The sequence below is a fragment of the Somniosus microcephalus genome, chromosome 10 (genome assembly GCF_052327205.1).
Source record: "Somniosus microcephalus isolate GS21.2 chromosome 10, FLI_Smic_1.0, whole genome shotgun sequence".
NCBI lineage: Eukaryota > Metazoa > Chordata > Chondrichthyes > Squaliformes > Somniosidae > Somniosus > Somniosus microcephalus.
In genome coordinates, this window is record NC_140996.1 from 166,625,694 (window position 1) to 166,652,785 (window position 27,092).

Sequence of the window (27,092 nt, forward strand, 5' to 3'; positions counted from 1 at the left end):
GCGGACCTTCTTTGGTTCCCCAGGCGTATTACCCAACGACCTCTTCATTACAGGAACGATGGGTGTAGCCCACTCGCTCCAGTCTACTTTGGACAGTACTCCTGAATGTTCCAACCCTTCCAGCTCTGCTTCGACGGCTGGTCGGATCGCATAAGACATTGGTCTGGCCTTAAGAAACTTTGGGCTTGCATTTTCCTCTATTTTAATCATTGCTGTTATGCCTTTTAGTGTTCTGAGTCCCTCCTGGAACACTTCTTTTGCGTCAGTTAGCATTTTTGACAGTCGTCCAGGTGTGACGTCGTCATCCTTTTTGGCCTCAACCTTCAGTGCCTGTATGGAATGCCAATCTAATTGTATCTTCCGGATCCATTCACGTCCTAGTAGTGGTGGTCCTCCATCTGGCAATACATATATATCCATTTTAGGTATTTCCTGACCTTTATATGTCACTTTCACCCTTATTTTTCCTTTGGGGTAGACTTTTTGCCCCTTGTACATCTTCAAGACAATCTCTGTAGCTTTCAAGGGTATATGTGAAAATAGCCGCTTGTAGTCCCTTTGGTTTATGACTGTGAGGGCTGATCCTGCGTCCAATTCCATTTTCACTTGGACTCCGTCTATCTTGAGTGTGACCCAGATAGTCTGGTGATCCTCCATTTTGGTTACCTTATGTAGTTTCAGACAACCCAGCTCCTTGCTTCCGGAGTCTGTATCACTTTTCTGTTCGTCTGAACTACTGTCCATCACCTTATGTACCTTTTTGTACTTCTCCTGTGGAGATTTCTTGCTGTTGGTTTTCTTCCCTGACCTGCAGACTCTTGCTATGTGTCCTGCTTTTCCACACTGTCTGCACACTTGGTCCTTGAACCAACAATCCTTCTGGTCATGTGTTGTTCTGTTGCAGCGATAACACTTCCCTGTTCCATATGACATTTCATTGGTGCCATATTCTTGCGGTCTCCGTTGTATCTCAGCAGCGCCCCTTGCGGCTGCTTCGTGTGATACTGCCATGCTGAAAGCCTTGTCCAGCGTAAGATCCTTTTCTGATAGAAGCTGTTTCTGGGTTCCTTCACTTTGAAGCCCACACACAAACATGTCCCTTAACGTATCTGCTAGTCCCACTCCAAACTGGCAGTGTTTCGATAGCTTGCGCAGTTCCGTTAAGTACTCAGCATTGCTTTCGTCTTTATGCTGGTTCCGTTTGTGGAACTTAAATATTTCTGCTATCAGCAGCGGTGTGGGGTTTAAGTGGTCCTGTAGGATTTCTACTATGCTTTCGAAATTCTTATTCACGGGCTTCTCTGGGGTTATTAGGTTTCGCAGTAAGCCATAAGTTTTTGCACCCATGGAATTTAACAAAACCAGTGCTTTCCTAGCATCTGGCACTTCATTTGCCCTGCAGTACACCTCCATGCGTTCCACATATGTCGCCCAATCTTCGACTTCATTGTCGAACGCAGTGATACTGCCACTTTCGGCATCCCTGGGTGTGATTTAACTGTGTAAAATGTCGTCTCCCACACTCTCCCTTCTTCTCCGCTGGCACAAAATGGTGTCTCCCGCGCTTTCCTTTCTTCCCGCGCTCGCCCTTCTTGTCCGCTGCGGCTTCTAATAGTGGCTTCTCCTGCGCTCTCCCTTCTTCTCCGTGGCTCAATGGCGTCTCCTGCGCTCTCCCTTCTTCTCCCCGCGGACGCGGTTCAGCCCTTGAGCCCTGGCTGTGCTCTGCACGTTCTCCTGTGCGCCTTTCCCGTTGCCGTCGCTCGGTCCTGAACCCGGCTGCTGCTTTACCCTCTCTCTCTGTTTGTTTTTCCTTGACGCCGCTCGGTTTTCAACCCCCGGCCGCGCCCTGTGCGCTTCACCCTCTCTCTTACCCCGTCGACGCTGCTCGGCTTTTTCTCTGCCGTCGGTCGGCTCCAGCCGCCGCTGTCCGGGAAGGGTCTGCGCTGTACCTGTTGCCAGTCTGTTGCTGGATCGTCGTGGCTGGGGAACCAAGCCCGACTCTCAACAGCCTCCCCTGCGATGTTCACTCTCTGCCGGATGACTGGGCGGTTGCTCGTGGTCGACGCCCGTGCTTCTGGCCTCGACTTTCTTCCACCGCCCTCCCAGTGCGAATCCTTGAAGGGAAATGCAGAGTTGCAGGTAGATTCGAATCGACCTCGTTGCCACTGTTGGATCCGTTATTCTTAGAGTATGATGTTTTCCAATAACTACACGGAGGCTGTAACTTAACAATCAACAGGTGTTTACTGGAGTAGGGTAGTCTTAAGACTGGCAGTACAGAGGCATGCTCAAGGCTTATATACAGGGGTGGTCACTGCCGGTACTACAGTATACAGGAGCTGTAAAAGTAGTTCTCTCTTAAAGGTACATACACTACAGTCTGAGCATGCAGGAATGGTCTGAGCCCAAGAAAAATATCTAGAGTAAAAACTCCAAAAACGTAACACAAATATTCAGGGCTTGCCAGCCAAATACCATTGTTCTTGTTGATTGCTCAAATATTTAACTATTTTCTAGCCTTAATTTGAATTCAAACTTTGATATTCAAACCTGGCTGCTATCAGTGGATGGTCATATCCAGTTTTTGGCTAAGATGGAACTTTCTGTATTTCTTCAAATTGGGATGGAAAACTGGAATCATCATTGACACCTCTTCTCTTCCCCTCCCTCCGTGACTGCATGCTACCTGTGGACTGAGGTTTGCAGTGCAGAAAGTTCGCTGAGGAAGGAATCATGGCAGCAGGAGACAGTGATGGCTGGGGTGGGCAGCTTAACCTGGTTACTGACAGTATTAAGAAACTTTGCTGGGAATACAGTTTACTGGACATACACTGGAGACGGGGCTGAATTTTCATTCAGCAGTCAGGAAGGAGGCGGAACTACAACTTTTGGGTTTCAGTCTCGCCTTCATCGACGTCTGTCCAATCCACGCGATTTTCCCTTTATTGACCTTGTTGAGCCCGCCCAGCAGGCTCAGCAGGCCAATTAAGGGCCACCCGGCAACAGGTGACGTCACAGACTGAAATTTCATCTGTCAGGACGTGCTGACAGATGAAATATCAGTGTTTCACAGCTGTTTGAAGCTGTCAAACACTGACATTCTGACTTCTAACCTGAGTCCTTCTACGCAGACTCAGTTAGAACTCTCACCGGCACTGAAAGCTGAAGGCTGTCACTTTTGACAGATCGCAGCCATTCTGCTTTCAGTGCCGGTTGAGCGATAGACTCCCGACGCCTAGAGGAAGAAAGGCTGTAAAGGTAAGTACAGGTAATTTAAACTTCTTTACACACTTTAGACACACCAAACACACTTACCTTTGCACTCATGCACCCATCACTCACCTGAGCACCGACATCGCGACCCCTCCAAGTCCTTCAACCCGATGTCCCGCCTGCTCTAACCTGGCGTGGTTTGGAGCCGTCGGGAATCCCACACGACACCCCTCAAAATAGGGATTAGGCTAAAAACTGCCTGTTAACTAACTGGCACTAATCCCTTCCCGCCTCGGGTCGGCGGGTCTCAGTGTGGGGTGGGTACCCGCCTCCATTGAAACTTACGTGGAGGCGGGTTTTGGGCGGGATGGTGTCGGGACCCCCGATTTCAGGATTTTAGCCCCCCGCACGCCTAAAAGCCCGCCTCACGGCACACTGAAAATCTAGGCCAGGGAGTTAGCCACACATAGTTTTCCCTTTTGTAATGAATGTCAGAATTTCTAGAAAACTAGTGGATGCCTCATTGCATTTTCCATGCTGAGCGGACAATGCATTGTTGCTATACGGGCCACCTCCATAACAACATTATTCGTCTCCATCTCTGCCTCGGCCAATCTGCTGCTTAAACCCAGTCTCTCATCTCCTCAAATGTTACATTCTTATACTCATGTTTAACTCCCTTCACGGCCTTTGCCCTCCCAATCTCTGTAACACCCTCCAGCCCTACGACCCCCTCCCTCCCCGAGCTCTCCATTCCTCTGATTCAGGCATTTTGTGCAGCCCCCTTCACTTCTCACCATTGGCAGCTGTGCCTTAGCTGTCTGACCTCATGATCTGGAATTCTCTCCCTAAACCCCTTCGCCTCGCACCTCACTCTCCCCATTTAGCTTCCTTCCTTGTAAACCTATGCTGAGGACACAAGCTGGACTGCACCCACTCTTTGCTCCAGGATCAAGCCCTGGACCCTTCGGTTAAGGCTACAGGTTGTGTGCTCTGCCTTTTCCAGGGTCTGGGCAAAGCATTTTAAAAGTCACCAATCTCCTCCTCTGCCTGCATGCAGTGCTGGTGGAATAACTGCTTGCATATTACATTTCTGAATATGTTTATGGTTACCTGATCAACCCTGAGCTTCACAGTTTGGAGTTGTCAGTTAAGCAGGAGATTGACAGTTGTCATCCATAAATACATGTAATTTAGTTTGGCCTTCAAGATACTGAATGTAATCCATTATGCTTCATTTTAGTAGTCTAGTCACAAAGCTTTTTCAGATATACAGAAGTGTAGCTCTCTGAAATCTGCAAACAACTGGGAGGTAATGGGCCAGACTTTGCTGTAGCAGGTCATCTAATGGCATCTGCACTGCAACGTGCTGTTTTGATGTGATAATTATATCTGTTGTGATGTTTGATTCTATTTTACTTGACTAAAAATATCCAATATTTAAAGTTAAAATTTGCTAATGTGCAGCTAGAGTTAAAAAGTTAAATCTTTGTTTTTTTTTGTGTTTGATAACAAATACAATGGCCCAGAAATTTGAGTCGGAGGCTTCCTGCGGGTGCAAGCCCCTGACCTGCACTTACCTAGCGCGCCGGCCGTTGTGCTGTGGGTCCGCGTGGGGTTCCGATCCTGGGCCTCCTCCAACTGCCGGCGCGCAGTGCTTGCGTATCCCAGGGGTGCAGTTATTTTGAAGCGTCCCCTGGGATCACGTGGGCCATGGAGAGCCAATGGTAGCAGGGAATCTGTATTCATAGATTTGACAGGAAGACCTGTCAAATCTATGAATACAATTCAGCCCCAAAACATCACTAAAACTTCAAATAATTTTTTTTTTAAATCACATTTTAAAAATAACTATAAATTACATAAAATTACTATTTTAAACAATAATTTAAATTTTTGAAAAAATTAATTACAGCTTCTAACGGGGCTAAAAATAAACTTACCTTTCTTTAAAGTATTTAAAAATAATAAACCTGTGGAAAAAATGTTTTAATTTAATTTAATTCACCACTTACCTTGTTAAAAGCATGCCTTGCGACTGCTTTTTATAAGCGTAGCTCCTGGAGACTTACCCTCCCGGAGAAAGCTGCAAAAAAACCGGAAGTTCCAGGCGTACGCACTGCCTCTCCGGCGCACGCATTCGACCTGTGAACCCCTTCCTTTAAGGGAACGGAAGTTCCGGTTTCCCGCGCGTGCGCAGTGCATGCACGAAACCGGCACTTTCGTTGGCCCTACGCGTGAGTACCCGTGGGGACCCGAATTTCTGGCCCAACATGAATATGCAATAATGCCGTTTCTTTACACTTCTCATGTAGAAGCCAGCACCAGTATCACAGATACACATGACATCATCATGACATATATGTTGAGCCGTATTTTCCGATCGGAGGCCTCCTGCGTGCGGAGGCCTCCGATCTGGAAAAATCTACGAACTTACCTGAGTGCTCCCGAGGTGCCTACACTTCCGATGCTGGGCCTCTCTAACTCCAAATGCGCAGGGCCCATGTATCCCAGAGGTGCAGGCAGTTTGCAGCATCCCTGGGATCACATGGGCCATGGGGAGCCAATCAAAGAAGGGAATCTCCCTTCATACACTTTACAGATAGACCTGTCAAATATATGACTGGAGATCACCCCAAAAACATAGTAAAACATTAAATAAATTTTAAAAAACCATCACCCTTTTAAAATTAGTTGAAATTACAGTAAATTAAATATTTTGAACAAAAATTTAATTTTTTGGAAAACGTAATTAAAGTTTTTTACAGGGCTAAAAATAAATTTACCTTTTTTAAAGTATTTTTAAATGATAAATGAGTGAAAACATTTTTTTTTACTTTTTTCAACCCTTATCCTGGTAAAAGCAGGCCTTACACCTGCTTTTACCAGGCGTAAGAATTCTAAGGGTTTTCTGCGGGCAGAGGGTCTCCAGAAAGCGGAACTATCCGCCCGCAGAGGCCCTTCGCCAGGGCAGGCGTCCGATCTGTCAAGAGCATTCTTGACATATCAGAAATGCCAGTTTTCAGTGCATGCGCTGTGCATGCCTGAAACTGGCATTTCCGATGTCCCTACGGGTGCGTACACAGCGCGCACCCACCCGTAGGGATCGGAATATACGGCCCGTTATTCTTGAATATAAATGTTACCTAAAAAATTATTTTGAAATTAGCTCCCTAGCTTCAGATAATTTTACAAAACAACTGAACTTTAAACTGCTAGCAGCTAAAGAAAATTATTCCAGCAGTTCAGCTGACTAAATGGTACTGCAGCATCCTGGGAAATGGACATGTTCAGACTGTACAGTCTGTACTCAACTAATGGTTAGAGCTCAGGGCAAAATGACCAAGTCCAAGTTTCAGTAAAAAGTTTAATGAAGGTGTTAAAAGCACGAAAGACAAATTGATGGATAAAATTGAAATACATATTTTCTACTTTATTTAAATCTTTATTTTGGATATTAGAAAGTTCAGTTACTGAGGGGAAAAAAGCAGACAATTTTTTTCCCCATAAGTATTTTGAGTGCGTTGTGGGGAAAAGATAATACAGCATCATGTGGTAGTGTTACAAAGAGCTGTGGCAGGCAAGTCATTAAATTATCATTGGAAATCCTATTAGAGCATCACCCATAGGTGTAATATAGAATCCTTACAGGTAAATGGGAGCATTTTTAGATTAGAATTCCCATATGAAATGTTTATATAGCAGAGTATAAGGCTCCAGGTTCAATCCTTGGCTTCTCTGTAGTTTTATGCACATAGGCCTACAAAGGGAGAGGCATTGCTAGATCCAGTTATGATAACTAAATAGATGAATTAAATATGGGCTAGCACCTAAGGACGGGTGGCCATAATGAGATTTAAGGTCCAAATCAAAAGGGAAAAAGTTCCTACAAAAATAAGGGCGTCGGATTGGAATAGCTGGCTGAGGTGCAAAGAGTAATTGGCACACAGAGTCAACAATGTAGATCAACAATTACATCTTTTGTGACTGTGACAAAGGTAAACTATCCCTTCTCATCCTTCTCGACCTGTCTGCAGCCTTTGACACGATTGACCACTGCATCCTCCTCCAATGCCTCGCCACTGTCATCCAGCTTGGTGGGACTGCACTTGCCTGGTTCCACCCTTATCTATCTGATTGTAGCCAGAAAATCGCTTGAAATGGTTTCTCTTCCCAGTCCCGCATCATTACCTCTGGGGTCCCCAAAGTATCTATCCTTGGCCCCCTCCTATTTTTCATCTATATGCTGTCCCTTGGTGACATCATCCGAAAACACAGCGTCAGTTTCCACATGTATGCTGAAGACATGCAGCTCTACCTCACCGCCACTTCTCTCGATCCCTCCACGGTCTCTAAATTGACACACTGTTTGTCCAACATCCACTACTGGATGAGCAGAAATTTTCTCCAATTAAATATTGGGAAGAACAAAGCCATTGTCTTCAGGCCCCGCCACAAACTCCATTCCCTAGCCACCGACTCCATCCCTCTCCCTAGCATCTGTCTGAGGCTAAACCAGACTGTTCACAAGCTTGGTGTCATATTTGACCCTGAAATGAGCTTCTGACTACATATCCGCAGCAAAACAAAGACTGCCTATTTCCACCTCTGTAACGTTTCCCGTCTCTGCTCCTGCTCCTGCCTCAGCTCATCTGCTGCTGAAACCCTCATCCATGCCTTTGTTACTTCTAGACTTAACTATTCCAACACACTCTTGGCTGGCCTCCCACATTCTACCCTATGTAATCTTGAGGTCATCCCAAACTCGGCTGCCCGTGTCCTAACTCGCACCAAGTCCCGTTCACACATCATCCCTGTGCTCGCCGACCTATACTGGCTCCCGGTTAAGCAACGTCTCGATTTCAAAATTCTCATCCTTGTTTTCAAATCCCTTCATGGCCTCACCCCTCCCTATCTCTGTAATCTCCTTCAGCCCCCCTCCCGAGATATCTGCGCTCCTCTAATTCTGCCCCTTGAGCATCCCTGATTATAATCGCTCCACCATCGGTGGCCGTGCCTTTAGCTGCCTAGGCTCTAAGCTCTGGAATTCCCTGTCTAAATCTCTCTACCTCTCTTTCCTCCCTTTCCTCCTTTAAGATGCTCCTTAAAACATACCTCTTTGAACAAGCTTTTGGTCACCTGCCCTAATTTCTTATGTGGCTTGGTGTCACTTTTTTGTCTTATAACACTCCTGTGAAGCGCCGTGGGATGTTTTACTACATTAAAGACGCTATATAAATACACGTTGTTGTTATGTTTAAAAATGGGATTGCAAAGTTGCAGAATAAATAAAACCCAATACAAAATAGAGAGTCCATTTCACGTTTCAGAATGCCATGGATAAATAGAGGTTAGACACCAAGCTAAAGAGGGCCTCTGAGAGTAACATTATAATAAAAATAAGAGAGATTACTAGACAATAAGGAAAGAACCTAAGAAATGGATAAGGAAAGCATGGAGGGAGTATGAGTAGAGAATCTAAAAAGAAATGAAAAAGGAATAGTAAAATATTCTACAAATATGTCAGTAGAAAAATAATTGATAAAAGTGAAGCAAGACCCATGAGAGGAGAGGATAGTGAGGTAGCAGTTGATGAACAGGATACTTAACAAGTACTTTGAACATAGTAATTGCTAGTCGAAAGAAGACCAAGGCCCATCTAGTTTGCCTTCTGCCAGTCGCATACAACGATACTGGAGTTGTTGACTAGTCACGGCAGGAAATCTCTATCAATTAGTCTAGACATGAGGAAAAGCCCAGTGGTAGAGAGCTTTGGGAACCATGGGTCCAAAGTCACCATTTTCCTCTCAAGCATGCTACACTTACCAAATGCCATGTCTCAAATTACTCTCATACTGTATCTCAATACTTTGCTTCAGTATTTACAAAAGAGAAGGATTTTTGGAAGTAGGTAAATCCTTAATTGGTTAAAAACAAGATGAGACAAATAGGCCCCGATTTTCGGCTTGTGTGGGGAATGGGCGGATTTCCCCAAATGTGGGGTTTCTGACATACATAAAAAAGTGTCAGCCAGCCCCACGCAATTTTCCCTCAATTGACCAATTAATTCCCAGCATGTGGGAAGCCTTGCTAATTGTCTAAATCGAGTCAGAAATCCCCACAGTATGATGTCATCATTCGTGGTGCTTTCAAGGTCCATGGCAAGCAATGCATCCTCTGAAGGCTTCCAAATGAACCATACAGGATGGCAAGGGAGCCTGCAGCAGCTGTGGACAGTGCCAGACCACGAGCTGCCTTCAAATTCGACGAGGCTTCACTGCAGGCATTATTGGATGTGGTTAGGGCCCACAGGGAGGTCCTCTTCCCTAGGTCAGGGAGGAAGAGGCCTCCCACTGAGACCAATGCTGCATGGATGCAGGTGTCAGAAGATGCCAACTCGCTGGGAGTCACCAGAGGAACCTTGGCAATACATCTGTAACTCCTTCCTTTACTCCCCCACAGTACCATCCAGAGCCCCCGTCCTCACTGTGGAGGAGGAAGAGGCTGTGCAGCCAGACTCCTCAGAGGAAGCTCCAACCTCTGAGGGCGCAGCGTCAGCAGAAGTAAGCGCACCCAGCACCAGCGCAGACACTCACACCTCGGGGGGACCTTCGGGACATAGAGTAGTGTTGTCACCTGGTGTTTCACAGCTGACAAGTGAGCCTCAGCAGATTCTGGAGACAGGGACAGCAGTGGAGAGTCCTCGTCGGAAGGCGCAGGGTTCTGCCAGCTCAGCTCAGCTGCGCTGCATGTCGACCCTCTGCCTCTGGGTCCATCCGCAAGAGAAGAGGTGATGGATCTCCATGCACAGAAGCAGGAGTCTCTGGCAGGTTTTGTCTCCAGGGTCACTGCGAGTGTGGAGCGAATGGAGGAGTCCATAGCGACCATGAGCAGAGCCTTTGTGGAGTCATTGGTGCATGAACGCAGCACTATGGAAAGGTTGGCAACCTCCATGGAGGAGATAAATCGCCAGCATACGGAAAACATGGTGAGTGCTCATAAGAGAATGACATCTCTTGAGGAGCGTTGGTCATCTGCTGAACAGAGTAACCAGATCTTCATGGAAGTCCTTCTGAGTAGGACTGCCAGTGCAGAAACGGGTCCCACTGGCCCCCTAAAGCGCAGCAAGGTGCTCTCAAGCCACTTCCAAGCGCTGGCCCCTTCTGGCCTGTGCAGCTTCAGGTGAGTGAGCAGCACCCTGGTGCTCATCCTGCTATTCCTGGTTCTGCTGCTGCCACCTCTGCTGTTGGAGATCCTCTAATGCCAGGAAGGGAAGGTGCCAAAGGCCTCCCATGCTTCTGGCAGATGCCTCGGTTGAGGAGGTCCTGAGTTAGGGTGGTGAGAGGGGCTTCTCAGGAGCTCACACTGAAGAAGTGTGTGAGGCTCCAACTTTCTGCAGCTGCTCCTAAGGCTTCAAATAGTTCCCCCAAGCCTTGATCAACAAGGTCCTGCAGCCTGCAAATGCTGCCTCCTTAAATATCTTCAGCCCTCAGCGACCTGCTGCTGCAAGCAAGCAAGCCAGCTGTTTTCACGCCAGTTCTCATCGGCGGGGTTCCTCGCAGGCGGGTTTCAGGTGGGAAAAGCCCCAAAGTCGCAACAGCATGGGAAAATCGTCCTTAACAAGGTGATCATTGGTGATTAGTGCTCCGACGAGCAGTCCCGCCAGCGGCGGGCGGGACTGAAGCGGGGCACGTGGAAACGGCGGTCCGAAAGTCGGACGGGGCGGGGAATCAGGCAGGGGGGGGGTCCCGGCCCGCTTTTTCCACGATTTTCGGACCACGGCCGCATGAAAAGCCGCCCGACAGCTGCCCGAAAATCGGGGCCATAATGTCTAAAAGTAAAGTATTAAAGAAGCTGGCTAAGCTAAAGGAAGACAAAGGGCTGGATTTTACGAACCTCGGCAGGTCCGTGACGGGCGACGTCGGTGGCGGGTCCCGACCCTGCTGCTGTCTCCAACCCAGCCTCTGAAATTAATTTCCTGGGATTGGGCTTGTTAAGCCCGTCCAGCGCGTTTGCCATTAAATTAGAGGAAGCGGGTCTGATGACGTCATTTGATGACGTGTCATCAGCTGGTTTCCTGAAAGGGACAATGGCCAACTTTATTTTGACATTTGTGCTGTCAGTGTTCTCCAGCATTGGGGTGCTGAAAACACTGACAATCACTGCACAGAGGTGCAGGGCTGCACCCAGGCTCTCCTATGACTCCCTCCATATGATTATGGAGGGAGTCACAGCATACAGGGAGGTCCTCTTCCCTTCCCATGGGTGGAAGAGACTTCCCTAGGAGATCAACATAGCCTGGTTTCACATTGCGCAAGAGGGCACAGGCAGGGATGTGGTCAGGAGGACCTGGGTGCAAAAGAGCTTATGTGGGTAATTACAAGCCAGTTAGTTTAATATCCGCTGGTTGGGAAAATTTTGGAATCTTTAATTAAAAATGAAATTATTAAATACTTTGAACAGAAAATCTTAGAGCAGCCATCACAGATTTCAGAATGGAAGATCATCCTTGACAAACGTGATAGAGTTCCTTGGTTTGTATTCTTTGGAGTTTAGAAAACATAAAACAATATTTACAGCGACTTTGCAAGTCCATATGTTCTGATCGTCCTATCCCATTTCAACTGCTCTGAGTGTTGTGTAAAATTAATTATCAAAACTTTGCAGGGAGATTTTAAGGAATCTTACTCACTTTTCTAATTCTTTTTGTGAATGCAAAACAACGTTAGATTTTTTGTTAATCAGGTTGTGCACATCTGGAGTCACTTCAAATACTTCAGCAGCATTATTTGTTTTCTTGCATTCAAACGCCCTAAGGTACAAACTGTCATTTATTGCATTGGCTAATTAAAAGAATATTTCAACAATAATTAACATTCATCTAATTCAGTGAAGTGTGAGCTCTAGCTCAATGCCAATGATCCCCATTAATACTCCAAAGCATTAAAAATGTTTTAACTGTATTCATACAAGGTCTTGTGAAGTGACTATAAATATCTTGTGACGTTATGGTTGCCTTTGTGGCATCTTAAGCCAGCTCTAGATAGAACAAATCCATCTTGTTAAACATGCATATGTTGGGCTATGTAAAATCAGAATTGTATAATTGCATGACAGTGAAATGTGCAACAATTATTTATCTTTGAGCAATGAACTCAGCTACATGTGGAGGAGGAATTCCTGGAGTGTTTACGGGATGGTTTCCTCGACCAATATGTCGAGGAACCAACCAGAGATCAGGCCATCTTAGACTGGGTATTATGCAACGAGAAAGCATTAATTAGCAATCTTGTTGTACGAGGCCCCTTGGGTCGGAGCGATCATAATATGGGCAGCACGGTGGCATAGTGGTTAGCACTGTTGCCTCACAGCGCCAGGGACCCGGGTTCGAATCCGGCCTCGGGCGACTGTCTGTGTGGAGTTTGCACATTCTCCCCGTGTTTGCGTGGGTTTCCTCCGGGTGCTCCGGTTTCCTCCCACAGTCCAAAGATGTGCGGGTTAGGTTGATTGGCTATGATAAATTGACCCTTAGTGTTAGGGGGATTAAATGGGGATATGTGTTAGGTGTAGGGGTTACGGGGGTTGGGTGGGATATGTGTCGGTGCAGGCTCGATGGGCCGAAATGGCCTCTATCTGCACTGTGGGGTTTCTGTGATTTCTGTGAATATGATCAACTTCTTCATTAAGATGGAGAATGAAGTAGTTGACTCAGAGACAAGGGTCCTCAATTTAAATAAAGGAAACTACGATGGTCTGAGGAGTGAGTTGGGTAGGATTGAGTGGGGAATGGCGCTCAAAGGGTTGACGGTGGATAGGCAATGGCAAACATTCAAAGACCAAATGGATGAACTACAGAATTTGTTCATCCCAGTTTGGCGTAAAAATAAAACAAAAAAGGTGACTCAACCGTGGCTAACAAGGGAAATTAGGGATAGCATAAGATCCAAGGAGAGGACATATAAATTGGCTAGAAAAAGCAATAATCCTGAGGATTGGGAGCAGTTTAGGAGTCGACAAAGGGATTAATTAAGAAAGGGAAAATAGAATATGAGAGTAAGCTCGCAGGGAACATAAAAACTGACTGTAAAAGCTTTTATAGATATGTGAAGAGAAAAAGATTTGTGAAGTCAAGCGTAGGTCCCTTACAGTCAGAATCAGGGGAATTTATAATGGGAAGCAAGGAAATGGCAGACCAACTAAATGCATACTTTGGTTCTGTCTTCACAAAGGAGGACACAAATAACCTCCCAGAGATGCCAGGGAACATAGGGTCTGATGAAAGAGAGGAACTGAAAGAAATCAGTATTTGTTGGAAAATGGTGTTAGGAAAATTGATGGGACTGAAGGCCGATAAATCCCTAGGGCCTGATGGTCTACATCCCAAGGTATTTAAGGAAGTGGCCCTAGAGATAGTAGATGCATTACTGATCATCTTCCAGAACTCGATAGACTCTGGAACGGTACCCATGGATTGGAGGGTAGCTAATGTTACCCCACTATTCAAAAAAGGTGGTAGAGAATAAGCGGGGAATTATAGACCGGTAAGCCTGACATCGGTAGTGGGGAAAATGCTAGAGTCTATTATAAAAGATGTAATAGCAGAGCACTTGGAAAGCAGTGACAGGATCGGACAAAGTCAACATGGATTTACAAAAGGTAAATCATGCTTGACTAATCTACTGGAATTTTTTGAGGATGTAACTGGTAAAATAGATAAGGGAGAACCAATGGATGTGGTGTATTTGGACTTTTAGAAGGCTTTCGATAAGGTCCCACACAAGAGATTAGCGTGCAAAATTAAGGCACATGGGATTGGGGGCAAGGTATTGACTTGGATAGAGAACTGGTTGGCGGACAGAAAGCAAAGAGTTGGAATAAACGGATCGTTTTCCGAGTGGCAGGCAGTGACAAGTGGGGTACCGCAAGGATCGGTCCTAGGACCCCAGCTGTTCACAATATATATTAATGATCTGGACAAGGGAATTGGATGTAATATCTCCAAGTTTGCAGACGACACAAAGCTGGACGGGAGGGTAAGCTGCGAGGAGGATGTCGGGAAACTCCAGTACGATTTGGACAGGTTGGGTGATTGGGCAGAAACATGGCAAATGCACTATAATGTGGATAAATGTGAGGTTATCCACTTTGGTGGCAAAAACAGGAAGGCAGATTATTATTTGAATGGCAATAGATTGGGAGAAGGGGAAGTGCAAAGAGACCTGGGTGTCCTTGTGCACCAGTCGCTGAAGGTAAGCATGCAGGTGCAGCAGGCGGTTAAGAAGGCAAATGGTATGTTGGCCTTCGTAGCAAGAGGGTTCGAGTACAGGAACAAGGATGTCTTGCTACAGTTGTACAGGGCCTTGGTGAGACCGCACCTTGAGTATTGTGTTCAGTTTTGGTCACCTTACCTGAGGAAGGACGTTCTCGCCATGGAGGGAGTGCAGCGAAGATTCACCAGGCTGATACCTGGGATGGCAGGAATGACGTATGAGGAGAGATTGTGTCGATTGGGCTTATACTCACTGGAGTTTAGAAGATTGAGAGGGGATCTCATCGAAACCTATAAAATTCTGTCAGGTCTGGACAGACTAGATGCAGGAAGGATGTTTCTGATGGCCGGGGAGTCCAGAACCAGGGGTCATAGTCTAAGGATAAGGGGTAAGCCATTTAGGACTGAAATGAGGAGGAATTTCTTCACCCAGAGAGTGGTGAACCTGTGGAATTCTCTGTCACAGAGGGCGGTGGAGGCCAGTTCATTAAATATATTCAAGAAAGAGTTGGATATATTTCTTGAGGCGAAAGGGATCAAGGGATATGGGGAAAAGGCAGGGACAGGGTACTGAATTTGGATGATCGGCCATGATCACATTGAATGGCGGAGCAGGCTTGAAGGGCCGAATGGCCTACTCCTGCTCCTATCTTCTATGTTTCTATGTTACATCTCTGTCCCCTTTCAACCTTTGAAGGTTCAGCTAAAGAGTGACGGTAAGCACGAAGCAACAATAAGAGGATATTACTCCAATGGGATGTATTCACAGTGAGCTATTTTGTAATTGGGAGAGAAAAAAAACTGATCTTTTTTCCAGAGGGACACAGTAGTTATATAAGGAGTTTGATTGTATTCCCTCTTTAGAAGGGGTTGCAAATATGACTGGAAACTTCATTAAAATGCCTAAATTAAAAGAAATACACATGTATGTGCTGACAGAATACAAGAAAGCATGGGACAAGAATGTGTCATTTAGTCTATTAAGTTAATTCCTTCCATAGACCTTGTATAATTTGCCCATCATGGAGTCAACCCAATTTATTTAATTTCCATAGGGAGGTATCCAACCCATAGGCAAAATCTTTACGAAGGTAAAGTTCTCTCAGATATTTACCTGTGGTACTAAGGTAACTAGGAAAAGTTCAGGATTTCAGTTGAACATTACATCTGTGTTATTCAACTTTGACCAAATGGCATTTTCAAGTGCCCAGCAGCAAGGTGTTCCAAGAAGTATTTGATTATCTATGTTTATGTTTACCTCCATAAACTTAAATCCCATTCTTAACCAGCTGTTTTTCCTGTTTTTAAAGGAGTTAATCAACACATTAGTTGCTTTACTAGAATTCTATTCCAGATATAACCTACTCAGTTGGAAAACAGATTTGTTCTGATCTGTAGTCTTACTGAGGCCTATTCATTCTATATTTGTATTTTCCAGTTCTGTGGTCACAGTTTAAGTAGTTTGCATCTGTTTCTGTATTACCCTGCTTTTTACCATGTTTTTCCTTTTCCCATGACAATTTTCTCAAACAATTTTACTTTCCTGCCTCCTGCCCTGAAGGTATAGATTACTTGCTGGGCACAGTTCTAAGTGTGCTGGTTGCCCTCTGATACTTCAGCTCAAATGGTCATTATTCATGTCTAAGCCTTGACAGGATATTCAACTACGGGTTCTAGTCCAACCAAGTCGAAACTAATTTATATTTGAATCTTATATTTGGCACATAAAGGGGATTTGTTATCACGTGTCCAGAAGACTACAAATGATAGGATTTCAATAGACTCAGTCTAGCTCACAGTAGATAAGTGTGCAGTGTACCAACACTCTTGTACCTGTGCTGAGCTAATGGGTTAAGGTGCATTGTTTAAACATTACTCCAATATATGCCATCTTACATGCAAACACAATCATCAATCATCTGAGAGCCTGGACCTGGGAGAGAGCAGCATTGAGCGCGGCGGGAGAGGAGCTTAAAAGCGGCGGCAGTGAACGAGGCCTGACCACAGAGCCTGGACCTGGGAGAGAGCAGCATCGAGCGCGGCGGCAGAGCTAAAAAGTGGCGGCAGTGAATGAGGCCCGACCACAGAGCCTGGACCTGTGAGAGAGCAGCATCGAGCGCGGTGGCAGAGCTTAAAAGCGGCGGCAGTGAACGAGGCCTGACCACAGAGCCTGGACCTGGGAGAGAGCAGCATCGAGCGCGGCGGCAGAGCTAAAAAGTGGCGGCAGTGAATGAGGCCCGACCACAGAGCCTGGACCTGGGAGAGAGCAGCATCGAGCGCGGCGGCAGAGCTTAAAAGCAGCGGCAGTGAACGAGGCCTGACCACAGAGCCTGGACCTGGGGGAGAGCAGCATCAAGTGCAGCGGCAGAGCTTAAAAGCGGCGGCAGTGAACGAGGCCTGACCACAGAGCCTGGACCTGGGGGAGAGCAGCATCAAGTGCAGCGGCAGAGCTTAAAAGCGGCGGCAGTGAACGAGGCCTGACCACAGAGCCTGGACCTGGGGGAGAGCAGCATCAAGTGCAGCGGCAGAGCTTAAAAGCGGCAGCAGTGAACGAGACCCGACCACAGAGCCTGGACCTGGGTGAGAGCAGCATCGAGCGCGGCGGCAGAGCTTAAAAGCGGCGGCAGTGAACGAGGCCTGACCACAGAGCCTGGACCTGGGTGAGAGCAGCATCGAGCGCGGCGGCAGAGCTTAAAAGCGGCGGCAGTGAACGAGGCTCGACCAATTCAGCAGCAGGGGACAGAGGTAAAAAGTAATCAAAGTGTGACGTCAGCAGGAAGCAGGTAAGTGATTGGTTGGTAAGTATTTCTCTCTTTTTTAAACTTTAACTCTGTTTTATAGTTTCTAAGGTCTCTCTGGTGTAGCGGGGACTGTTGGTAAACTATTTAACTGTAGTGTAATTAGTGGGATTGATTGATTTAATTTAAACTCAATTAATTAAAGGGTAAGTCATGGCAGGACAGCCCAGCCCTGTGATCTCCTCCTGCAAAATGTGGGAACTCAGGGACACTTCCTGTGTCCCTGACAACTACGTGTGCAGGAAGTGCACCCAGCTGCAGCTACTGACAGACCGCATTGCGGCACTGGAGCTGCGATTGGATGCATACTGGAGCGTTCATGATGCTCGGGACATCGTGAATAGCACGTTTAGGGAGTTGGACATACCACAGGTAGAGGTTGGACAGGAAGAAAGGGAACGGGTGACCAACAGGCAGAGTACTAGGCGCAGGCAGGTAGTGCAGGGGTCCCCTGTGGCCATCCCCCTCTCCAACAGATACACCACTTTGAGTACTGTTGGGGGGGGATGGCTTATTAGAGGAAGGCAGCAGCAGCCAACTTCCTGGCACCAGAGGTGGCTCTGCTGCACAGAATGGGAGGAAAAAGAGTGGTAGAGCTGTAGTAATAGGGGATTCAATTGTAAGGGGAATAGATAGGTGTTTCTGCGGCCGCAAACGAGACTCCAGGATGGTGTGTTGCCTCCCTGGTGCAAGGGTCAAGGATGTCTCCGAGCGGCTGCAGAACATCTTGGAAGGGGAGGGTGAACAGCCAGTTGTCGTGGTGCATATAGGCACCAACAATATAGGTAAAAAGCGGGATGAGGTCCTAAAAGCGGAATATAGGGAGTTAGGAGGCAAATTAAAAAACAGGACCTCAAAGGTAGTAATCTCAGGATTGCTACCAGTGCCATATGCTAGTCAGAGTAGAAATAGAAGGATACTTCAGGTGAATACGTGGCAAGAGGAATGGTGCCAGGGGGAGGGATTCAAGTTCCTGGGACATTGGAACCGGTTCTGGGGGAGGTGGGACCAGTTCAAACCGGACGGTCTGCAACTGGGCAGGGCTGGAACCGATGTCCTAGGGGGAGTGTTTGCTAGTGCTGTGGGGGAGGGTTTAAACTAAAATGGAAGGGGGTTCGGAACCTGAGCAGGGAGACAGAGGAAAGGGAAACAAGGATAAAAGCAAAAGATAGGAAGGAGAAAAACAAAAGTGGCAGTCAGAGAAATCAACGGTTTAAATCAAACGTGGCCACAGTAAATAATAATTCTAATAGGTCTAAGAGCGTTAAAAAACAATCCTGAAGGCTTTGTATCTTAATGCGAGGAGCATTTGTAATAAGGTGGATGAATTGGCTGCGCAAATAGAGGTAAACGAATATGATTTGGTTGGGATTATGGAAACGTGGCTCAAGGATGGTCAAGACTGGGAACTCAACATCCAGGGGTATTCGATATTCAGGAAAGATAGGCAAAAAGGAAAGGGAGGAGGGGAAGCATTACTGGTTAAAGAAGGGATTAACACAATTGTAATGAAGGATATTAGCTCTGATGATGTGGAATCTGTATGGGTAGAATTGAGAAATACTAAGGGGAAAAAAACATTAGTGGGAGTGGTATATAGACCTCCAAACAGTAAGGCGGAGGTTGGGGATGGCATTAAAAGGGAAATTAAAGAAGCGTGCAATAAGGGCACAGCAGTTATCATGGGTGACTTTAATCTACATATAGATTGGGCTAACCAAATTAGTAACAATACTGTGGAGGAGGAATTCCTGGAGTGATTACGGGATGGTTTCCTGGACCAATATGTCGAGGAACCAACCAGAGATCAGGCCATCTTAGACTGGGTATTATGTAACGAGAAAGGATTAATTAGCAATCTTGTTGTACGAGGCCCCTTGGGTCGGAGCGATCATAATATGATCGAATTCTTCATTAAGATGGAGAATGAAGTAGTTGACTCAGAGACTAGGGTACTCAATTTAAATAAAGGAAACTACGATGGTCTGAGGAGCGAGTTGGGTAGGATTGATTGGGGAATGGCACTCAAAGGGTTGACGGTGGATAGGCAATGGCAAACATTCAAAGACCGAATGGATGAACTACAGAAGTTGTTCATCCCAGTTTGGCATAAAAATAAAACAAAAAAGGTGACTCAACCGTGGCTAACAAGGGAAATTAGGGATAGCATAAGATCCAAGGAGAGGGCATACAAATTGGCCAGAAAAAGCAATAGTCCTGAGGATTGGGAGCAGTTTAGGATTCAACAAAGGAGGACAATGGGATTAATTAAGAAAGGGAAAATAGAATATGAGAGTAAGCTCGCAGGGAACATAAAAACTGACTGTAAAAGCTTTTATAGATATGTAAAGAGAAAAAGATTGTTGAAGTCAAGCGTAGGTCCCTTGCAGTCAGAATCGGGGGAATTTATAATGGGGAACAAAGAAATGGCAGACCAACTAAATACATATTTTGGTTCTGTCTTCACAAATGAGGACACAAATAACCTCCCAGAGATGTCGGGGAACATAGGGCCTGATGAAAGGGAGGAACTGAAAGAAATCAGTATTTGTAGGGAAATGGTGTTAGGGAAATTGATGGGATTGAAGGCCGATAAATCCCCAGGGCCTGATAATCTACATCCTAGGGTAATTAAGGAAGTGGCCCTAGAAATAGTAGATGCATTGCTGGTCATCTTCCAGAACTCAATAGACTCTGGAACAGTACCCATGGATTGGAGGGTAGCTAATGTTACCCCACTATTCAAAAAAGGTGGCAGAGAAAAAGCGGGGAATTATAGACCGGTAAGCCTGACATCGGTAGTGGGGAAAATGCTAGAGTCCATTATAAAAGATGTAATAGCAGAGCACTTGGAAAGCAGTGACAGGATCGGACAAAGTCAACATGGATTTACAAAAGGTAAATCATGCTTGACTAATCTACTGGAATTTTTTGAGGATGTAACTGGTAAAATAGATAAGGGAGAACCAGTGGATGTGGTGTATTTGGACTTTCAGAAGGCTTTCGATAAGGTCCCGCATAAGAGGTTAGCGTGCAAAATTAAGGCACATGGGATTGGGGGCAAGGTATTGACTTGGATAGAGAACTGGTTGGCGGACAGAAAGCAAAGAGTTGGAATAAACGGGTCGTTTTCCGAGTGGCAGGCAGTGACTAGTGGGGTACCGCAAGGATCGGTCCTAGGACCCCAACTGTTCACAATATATATTAATGATCTGGACAAGGGAATTGGATGTAATATCTCCAAATTTGCAGACGACACAAAGCTGGGTGGGAGGGTAAGCTGTGAGGAGGATGTCGAGAATCTCCAGTACGATTTGGACAGATTGGGTAATTGGGCAGAAACATGGCAAATGCACTATAATGTGGATAAATGTGAGGTTATCCACTTTGGTGGCAAAAACAGGAAGGCAGATTATTATTTGAATGGCAATAGATTGGGAGAAGGGGAAGTGCAAAGAGACCTGGGTGTTCTTGTGCACCAGTCGCTGAAGGTAAGCATGCAGGTGCAGCAGGCGGTTAAGAAGGCAAATGGTATGTTGGCCTTCGTAGCAAGAGGGTTCGAGTACAGGAACAAGGATGTCTTGCTACAGCTGTACAGGGCCTTGGTGAGACCGCACCTTGAGTATTGTGTGCAGTTTTGGTCGCCTTACCTGAGGAAGGACGTTCTTGCCATGGAAGGAGTACAGCGAAGATTCACCAGGCTGATACCTGGGATGGCAGGAATGACGTATGAGGAGAGATTGTGTCGATTGGGCTTATACTCACTGGAGTTTAGAAGATTGAGAGGGGATCTCATCGAAACCTATAAAATTCTGTCAGGCCTGGACAGACTAGATGCAGGAAGGATGTTTATGATGGCCGGGGAGTCCAGAACCAGGGGTCATAGTCTAAGGATAAGGGGTAAGCCATTTAGGACTGTAATGAGGAGGAATTTCTTCTCCCAGAGAGTGGTGAACCTGTGGAATTCTCTGCCACAGAGGGCGGTGGAGGCCAGTTCATTAATATATTCAAAAAGGAGTTGGATATATTTCTTAAGGCTAAAGGGATCAAGGGATATGGAGAGAAGGCAGGAACAGCGTACTGAATTTGGATGATCAGCCATGATCTCATTGAATGGCGGAGCAGGCTCGAAGGGCCGAATGGCCTACTCCTGCTCCTATCTTCTATGTTTCTATGATCTGTATCTTAACTCCATTTACCCACCTTGGTTATGTAACCCTTAATACCCTTGCCTAACCAAAACCTATCAATTTCAGTTTTGAAATTTTCAATTGACCTATCCTCAACAGCTTTTTGGGGAAGTTCCAGATTTCCCGTGCCCTTTGTGTGAAGAAGTGCTTCCTGACATCACCCTTGAACTGTGGTGATCTCATTTTAAGGGTATGCCCCCTCTGTTCTGCATTCCACCACTAGGGGAAATAATTTCTCTCTAACTACCCTTTCAACTCCTTTAATAATCTTTAACACCTCAATTGGATCACCCCTTAATCTTCTATACGCAAGGGAATGCAAGCCTTGTCCTCTTAATTTAACACTTTTAGCCTAGTTTCATTCTGGTGAATTTGAACTGCACCCCCTTCAAGGCCAATATATCCTTCCTGAGGTATGGTGTCCAGAACTGCTCACAGTGCTCCAGATGGGGTCTAAGCAGAAATTTATATAACTGTACCATAACTTCTACCCCATGGTATGCCAGACCCCTTGAGATAAAGACCAACATTTCATTAGCCCTTTTCATTATTTTTTGTACCTGCCTTTAGCTTTTAGTGATTTCTGTGCATAGACCCCTAAATCATAGAAACATAGAACATAGGAGCAGGAGTAGGCCATTCGGCCCCTCGAGCCTGCTCCGCCATTTAATGAGATCCTGGCTGATCATCCAAATTCAGTACCCTGTCCCTGCTTTCTCCCCATATCCCTTGATCCCTTTAGCTTTAAGAAATATATCTAACTACTTCTTGAATATATTTAATGAATTGGCCTCAACTGCCTTTTGTGGTAGAGAATTCCACAGGTTCACCACTCTCTGGGTGAAGAAATTCCTCCTCATCTCTATCCTAAATGGCTTACCCCTTATCTTTAGACTGTGACCCCTGGTTCTGGACTCCCCCGCCATCGGGAACATCTTTCCTGCATCGAGTCTGTCTAGTCCTGTTAGAATTTTATAAGTTTCAATGAGATCCCCTCTCATTCTTCTAAACGCCAGCAAATATAAGCCCAATCGACCCAAATCTCTCTGCTTCTCCACATTTTGTAGCATCTCATCATTTAGAAAATACTCTGTTCTATCTTTCTTAGGTCCAAAGGGAATGACCTCACACTTCCCCACATTAAACTCCATCTGACACAGTTTTGCCTACTCACTTAATCTTTCAATGTCACTTTGCAACTTTCTGCTCCCATCTACACTATTGACTGTGCCACCTAACTTAGTGTTGTCAGCAAACCTGGATATATGGCTCTCTATTCCTTCGTCTAAGTCATTTATAAATATAGTGAAAACTGAAGTTCCGGTACAGAGCCCTGGGGGACACCATTAGTCACAGCCTACCAATTTGAGTAAGTACCCATTATCACTACTCTCTGTCTCCTACCTTTTAACTAATTCCCTACCAATGTCAATTGGTTGCCTCCAATTCCATGTACGCTCATTTTTGTGAAGAGTCACTTGTGTGGAACATTATCAAATGCCTTCTGGAAGTCCATATAAGTAATGCCCATAGACATTCCCTTATTTACCACTTTAGTTACCTCCTCAAAAAATTCAACCAGGTTCGTTAGACATGACTTGTCTTTTACAAATCCATGTTCGCTCTAATAAATTCATATTTGTCCAAGTGCTCAGTCACTCTGTTCCAAAAAACAGATTCTAGTAACTTCCCCATAACAGACTTTAGACTAATAAGCCTATAATTTCTTAGTTTATCTCTCCTATCCTCCTTAAGTAATGGAATGATATTGGCAATTTTCCAATTTAAGGGGACAATTCGTCAAGCAACAGAGTTTTGGAAGATCATGACGAGGGCATTTACAATTTCCTCACTTACTAGTATCAGGTCCTGGAGATTTAACTAACTTTAGTCTCATTACTTTCTCCATTACCTTTTCTTTACTCATATTAAATTTAGTAAGTTCCTCCCCTTGATTTAGTTTTAGTTTTCTGCAAATCTCTGGTACTTTATTCTCTTTCTCTACTGTGAAGATCAAAACGAAGTAAGTATTTAGCAAGCATTAAGTAAACCAATTACAGTATATACATTATCCATGTGAATGGCATACAACTTCTGTGTTTGTGTATATATCTGTGCCGAATCAAATGCTGAACTTGTGTTAATACAATTATTGAATTATTCAGCAGAAGATGCCGTTGTACAATTTCCTTGCTTTCTGTTTTTATAAGATACTGTTTGGTGTCACACTTTGTCACCAAGTGGGTGAGAGATGACAGGTGTAGTCAGACCCTTTTTGAAGAACCCGAGCCACTGATAATTTATCATGAATAGACTATAAAATGCTGACCACCTGATATTTGCTGGCACCTTGCAGCAATTATTCTGTTTCCAAAGGTGAAAGTAAACTTGCTAATGTTCACCTTTAGTTTTTCCTTTTCTCTGTTTTTGAAGCTGTTGTTCGTGCATGTGCCGATGGCGGAGCAAACCGACTCTATGAGCACACCAAAGGAAGGCAGGAAAGGTAAAGCTTATTATCTGTTCTATTATTTGTTTTTAACCATCTGCTGTGGTATTGTGTTTAATGACGGGTTGTTCAAGCTTTGTAAGGGAAACTTACATTCCTGTGTGAAAGTAATTCTGTCTTAGTCATTATATGTAAAGAAAACACTGATCAGTTAGAAAATCGAGGACGGGCTGGGTGTTTTACCCTAATAACTTTCTTCATAAGTCAGTGTCAGTAACTCTCTGATGACATTCACCCTTGTCATGGGTGAAGATGACAGGCAGCCTGATGAATGTTCGTGTTACCACAGCTTGAAAAAACATTTGAGCACTCAACCTTGAAGAAATTTAAAAGTTGTGTCTGCAATTCTGTTTCTTCATCATCTGTTCAACTTTTTTCCTTCACTATAGAATAACTTTTCCTTTAGCTGAGAATATGTAGAATAAGTATGAGCCAACTGTTGGGGTTGGGTGGGTCGATGGGGGGAAGGAGTGTGAGTTGGATGATGTGGCTGGTATGTTGAGAACTGAACACAAAAAAAAGTATAAAATAGCATGAAACAAAAAGCTATGTTTGTCTTTCAATTCATAATTAGGAGAATTTTTAATTTACAGCGTGTAAAATGAGGTAAAACAGTCAGTTTCACCAGTTCCATCTGCTAAGTCAGAAAATGCTGTAAGTACACAGTGGGTCAATCAACATCTGTAAAAAGAAGACAGGTTGTGATGTCACATCTTGACATGTCAGGTACTGACTGATCTGTGCATTTCCAGCATTTTCTGTTTTTATTTCTGATTTGCAACTTTTCCTTTTTATTTTTTCATCTGCTATGCCCGTAGTTACATTGAGTCAAAAATTATAAAGGAGCGAAATGATTTACAAGTAGTTTTTGTATTGCCTTAATTCAATGGAGTAATTCAAATTTTTCGAAGAATAAAAATGAAAGTTCCAGAGAACTCTATAGAGCAAAAGAGTATTCCGAAAAAGTACAAGCGCATCTCTGGAAGCACAATAAACCAACGGATTCTCACTAGAAGAGTTATTCTAACGTGCATTGTTTCCTCATATCTGTGCTGCTACCATTCCTTTGACATTGGTCTCTTTTCTGCGCTATACTTCCCAAAGTTATTATCACTAAGTGCTTAATCCCCATGCATTCATACAAATATACTTGGTGCCAAAGATCAGAAGCAATTTGTTGTGGACTTATGGGATTTATTTATATTCTTTTTTATCTTTTTTAAAAACTTTACACACCCCACTGTGAAACTTGACATTGCTTTAATCTTAGCCTGACTGTTCATAACAATTCACTCGCTTGTAGCTACTGTAATCTTCCTTGTTTATCTATTTGGCAGCTCACTTTATGATGTGCCGAAGGAGCGTAAGTTTTTATTGTGGAGCTTACCTCTTTCATGTATAGTTGCTACTAGAACAAAGTTTGGAGTAAAATCACAGAAGACCAGCTATTCACAATCTATATCAATGATTTGGATGAGGGAACTAAATGTAACATTTCCAAATTTGCTGATGATACAAAGCTAGGTGTCAGTTGCGAAGAGGATGTGAAGAGACTTCAAGGGGATCTTGACAGGTGCAGTGAGTGGGTGAGAACATGGCAGATGGAATATAATGTGGATAAATGTGAAGTTATCCACTTTGGTAGAAAAAACAGAAAGGCAGAGTATTTCCTAAATGGTGAAAGATTGGGGAATGCAGATGCTCAAAGGAACCTGGGTGTCCTTGTACATGAGTCACTGAAAGTGAATGTGTAGGTGCAGCAAGCCATTAGGAAGGCAAATGGTATGCTGGCCTTCATTACAAGAGGATTTGAGTACAGGAGTAAAGATGTCTTACTCCAATTATATAGGGCCTTGGTGAGACCACACCTGGATTACTGTGTACAATTTTGGTCTCCTTACCTAAGGAAGGATATACTTGCCATAGAGGGAGTGCAATGAAGGTTCACGAGATTGATTCCTGGGATGGCGAGACTGTCGTATGAGAAGAGATTGAGTAAACCAGGCCTGTATTCTCTTGAATTCAGAAGAATGAGAGGGGATCTCATTGAAGCATACAAAATTATTACAGGGCTTGATAGGATGGATGCTGGGAGAATGTTTCCCTTGGCTGGGGAGTCTAGAACCAGGGGCCACAGCCTCAAGATAAAGGGTAGGCCATTCAGGACTGAGATGAGAAGAAATTTCTTCACACAGAGGATGGTGAATCTTTGGAATTCTCTACCTCAGAGCGCTGTGGAGGCTCAGTCTTTGGGTATATTTAAAACAGAAGTCGATAGATTTCTGACTAGTAAGGGCATCAAGGGATATGGCGATAGGGCCGGTGAATGGAGTTGAGGCAGAAGATCAGCCATGATCTCATTGAATGGCGGAGCAGGCTTGAAGGGCCGAATGGCCTACTCCTGCCCCTATTTCCTATTTCTTATTTACATGTGATTTTGCGATTGGAGCAGGAACCTAGGGTGAAGCACATTAATGGCGTATTCCTGAAACAAGCCTCAAACTTACCTCAGTTATAAGAACTATAAACAGAAAGGCTTCCATTTAGTCCTACCTAGGGACAAAATATTTGTAATGTCCATAGGGCATTGCAATTTGAATCGATGAAACTTCACTTCTTGAATTTAGTGCAGGAAAGTCGTGTCTTGTTCTTTTACATTTTATACAAAAGCAAAATACTGCGGATGCTGGCAATCTGAAATAAAAACAATAAAATGCTGGCAATACTCAGCAGGTCAGGCAGCATCTGTGTAGAGAGAAATGGAGTTAACGTTTCAGGTCGGTGACCTTTCGTCAGAACTGTAAAAGGTTAGAGATTTAACAGGTTTTAAGCAAGTGCAGAAGCTAAAAGTGACAGGCGAAAGGAAGCTCGGTCACGCTTGCGGACTGAAAGGAGGTGTTCCGCAAAGTGGTTACCCAATCTGACGCAAGAACATATTTACATTTCTTCCAGTAGCCAAAGTGGAAATTAGCCCTCAGTTAGAAATTGTTCTAGGGGTCAGACAAGAGCTGGCCTAAGGCAGTTTTGACTTATTTTTCTCCCTCCATTTTTTTTACGTTCTGCAATAATGCTGCTGCAGATAATGACACAACACAGATTAGGAATTCATGCTCTTA

General features: G+C 44.8%; 2 protein-coding genes across 4 annotated transcripts in view; one reads left to right on the forward strand and one right to left on the reverse strand.

The window, feature by feature from the left end:
- Window positions 1-27,092, reverse strand: part of LOC147111830 (uncharacterized) — a 340,177-nt gene that overhangs the window by 122,273 nt on the left and 190,812 nt on the right. The window lies entirely within an intron of this gene.
- The window catches only part of LOC147111831 (thiamine pyrophosphokinase 1-like), a 134,907-nt gene that overhangs the window by 41,865 nt on the left and 65,950 nt on the right, over window positions 1-27,092 (forward strand). For all 3 annotated transcript variants that reach the window (XM_085999106.1, XM_085999105.1, XM_085999103.1), the window contains one exon: window positions 23,904-23,973. In XM_085999106.1, coding sequence (XP_085855232.1) covers window positions 23,904-23,973 — 70 coding nt within the window. The remainder of the gene's footprint in view (window positions 1-23,903; window positions 23,974-27,092) is intronic.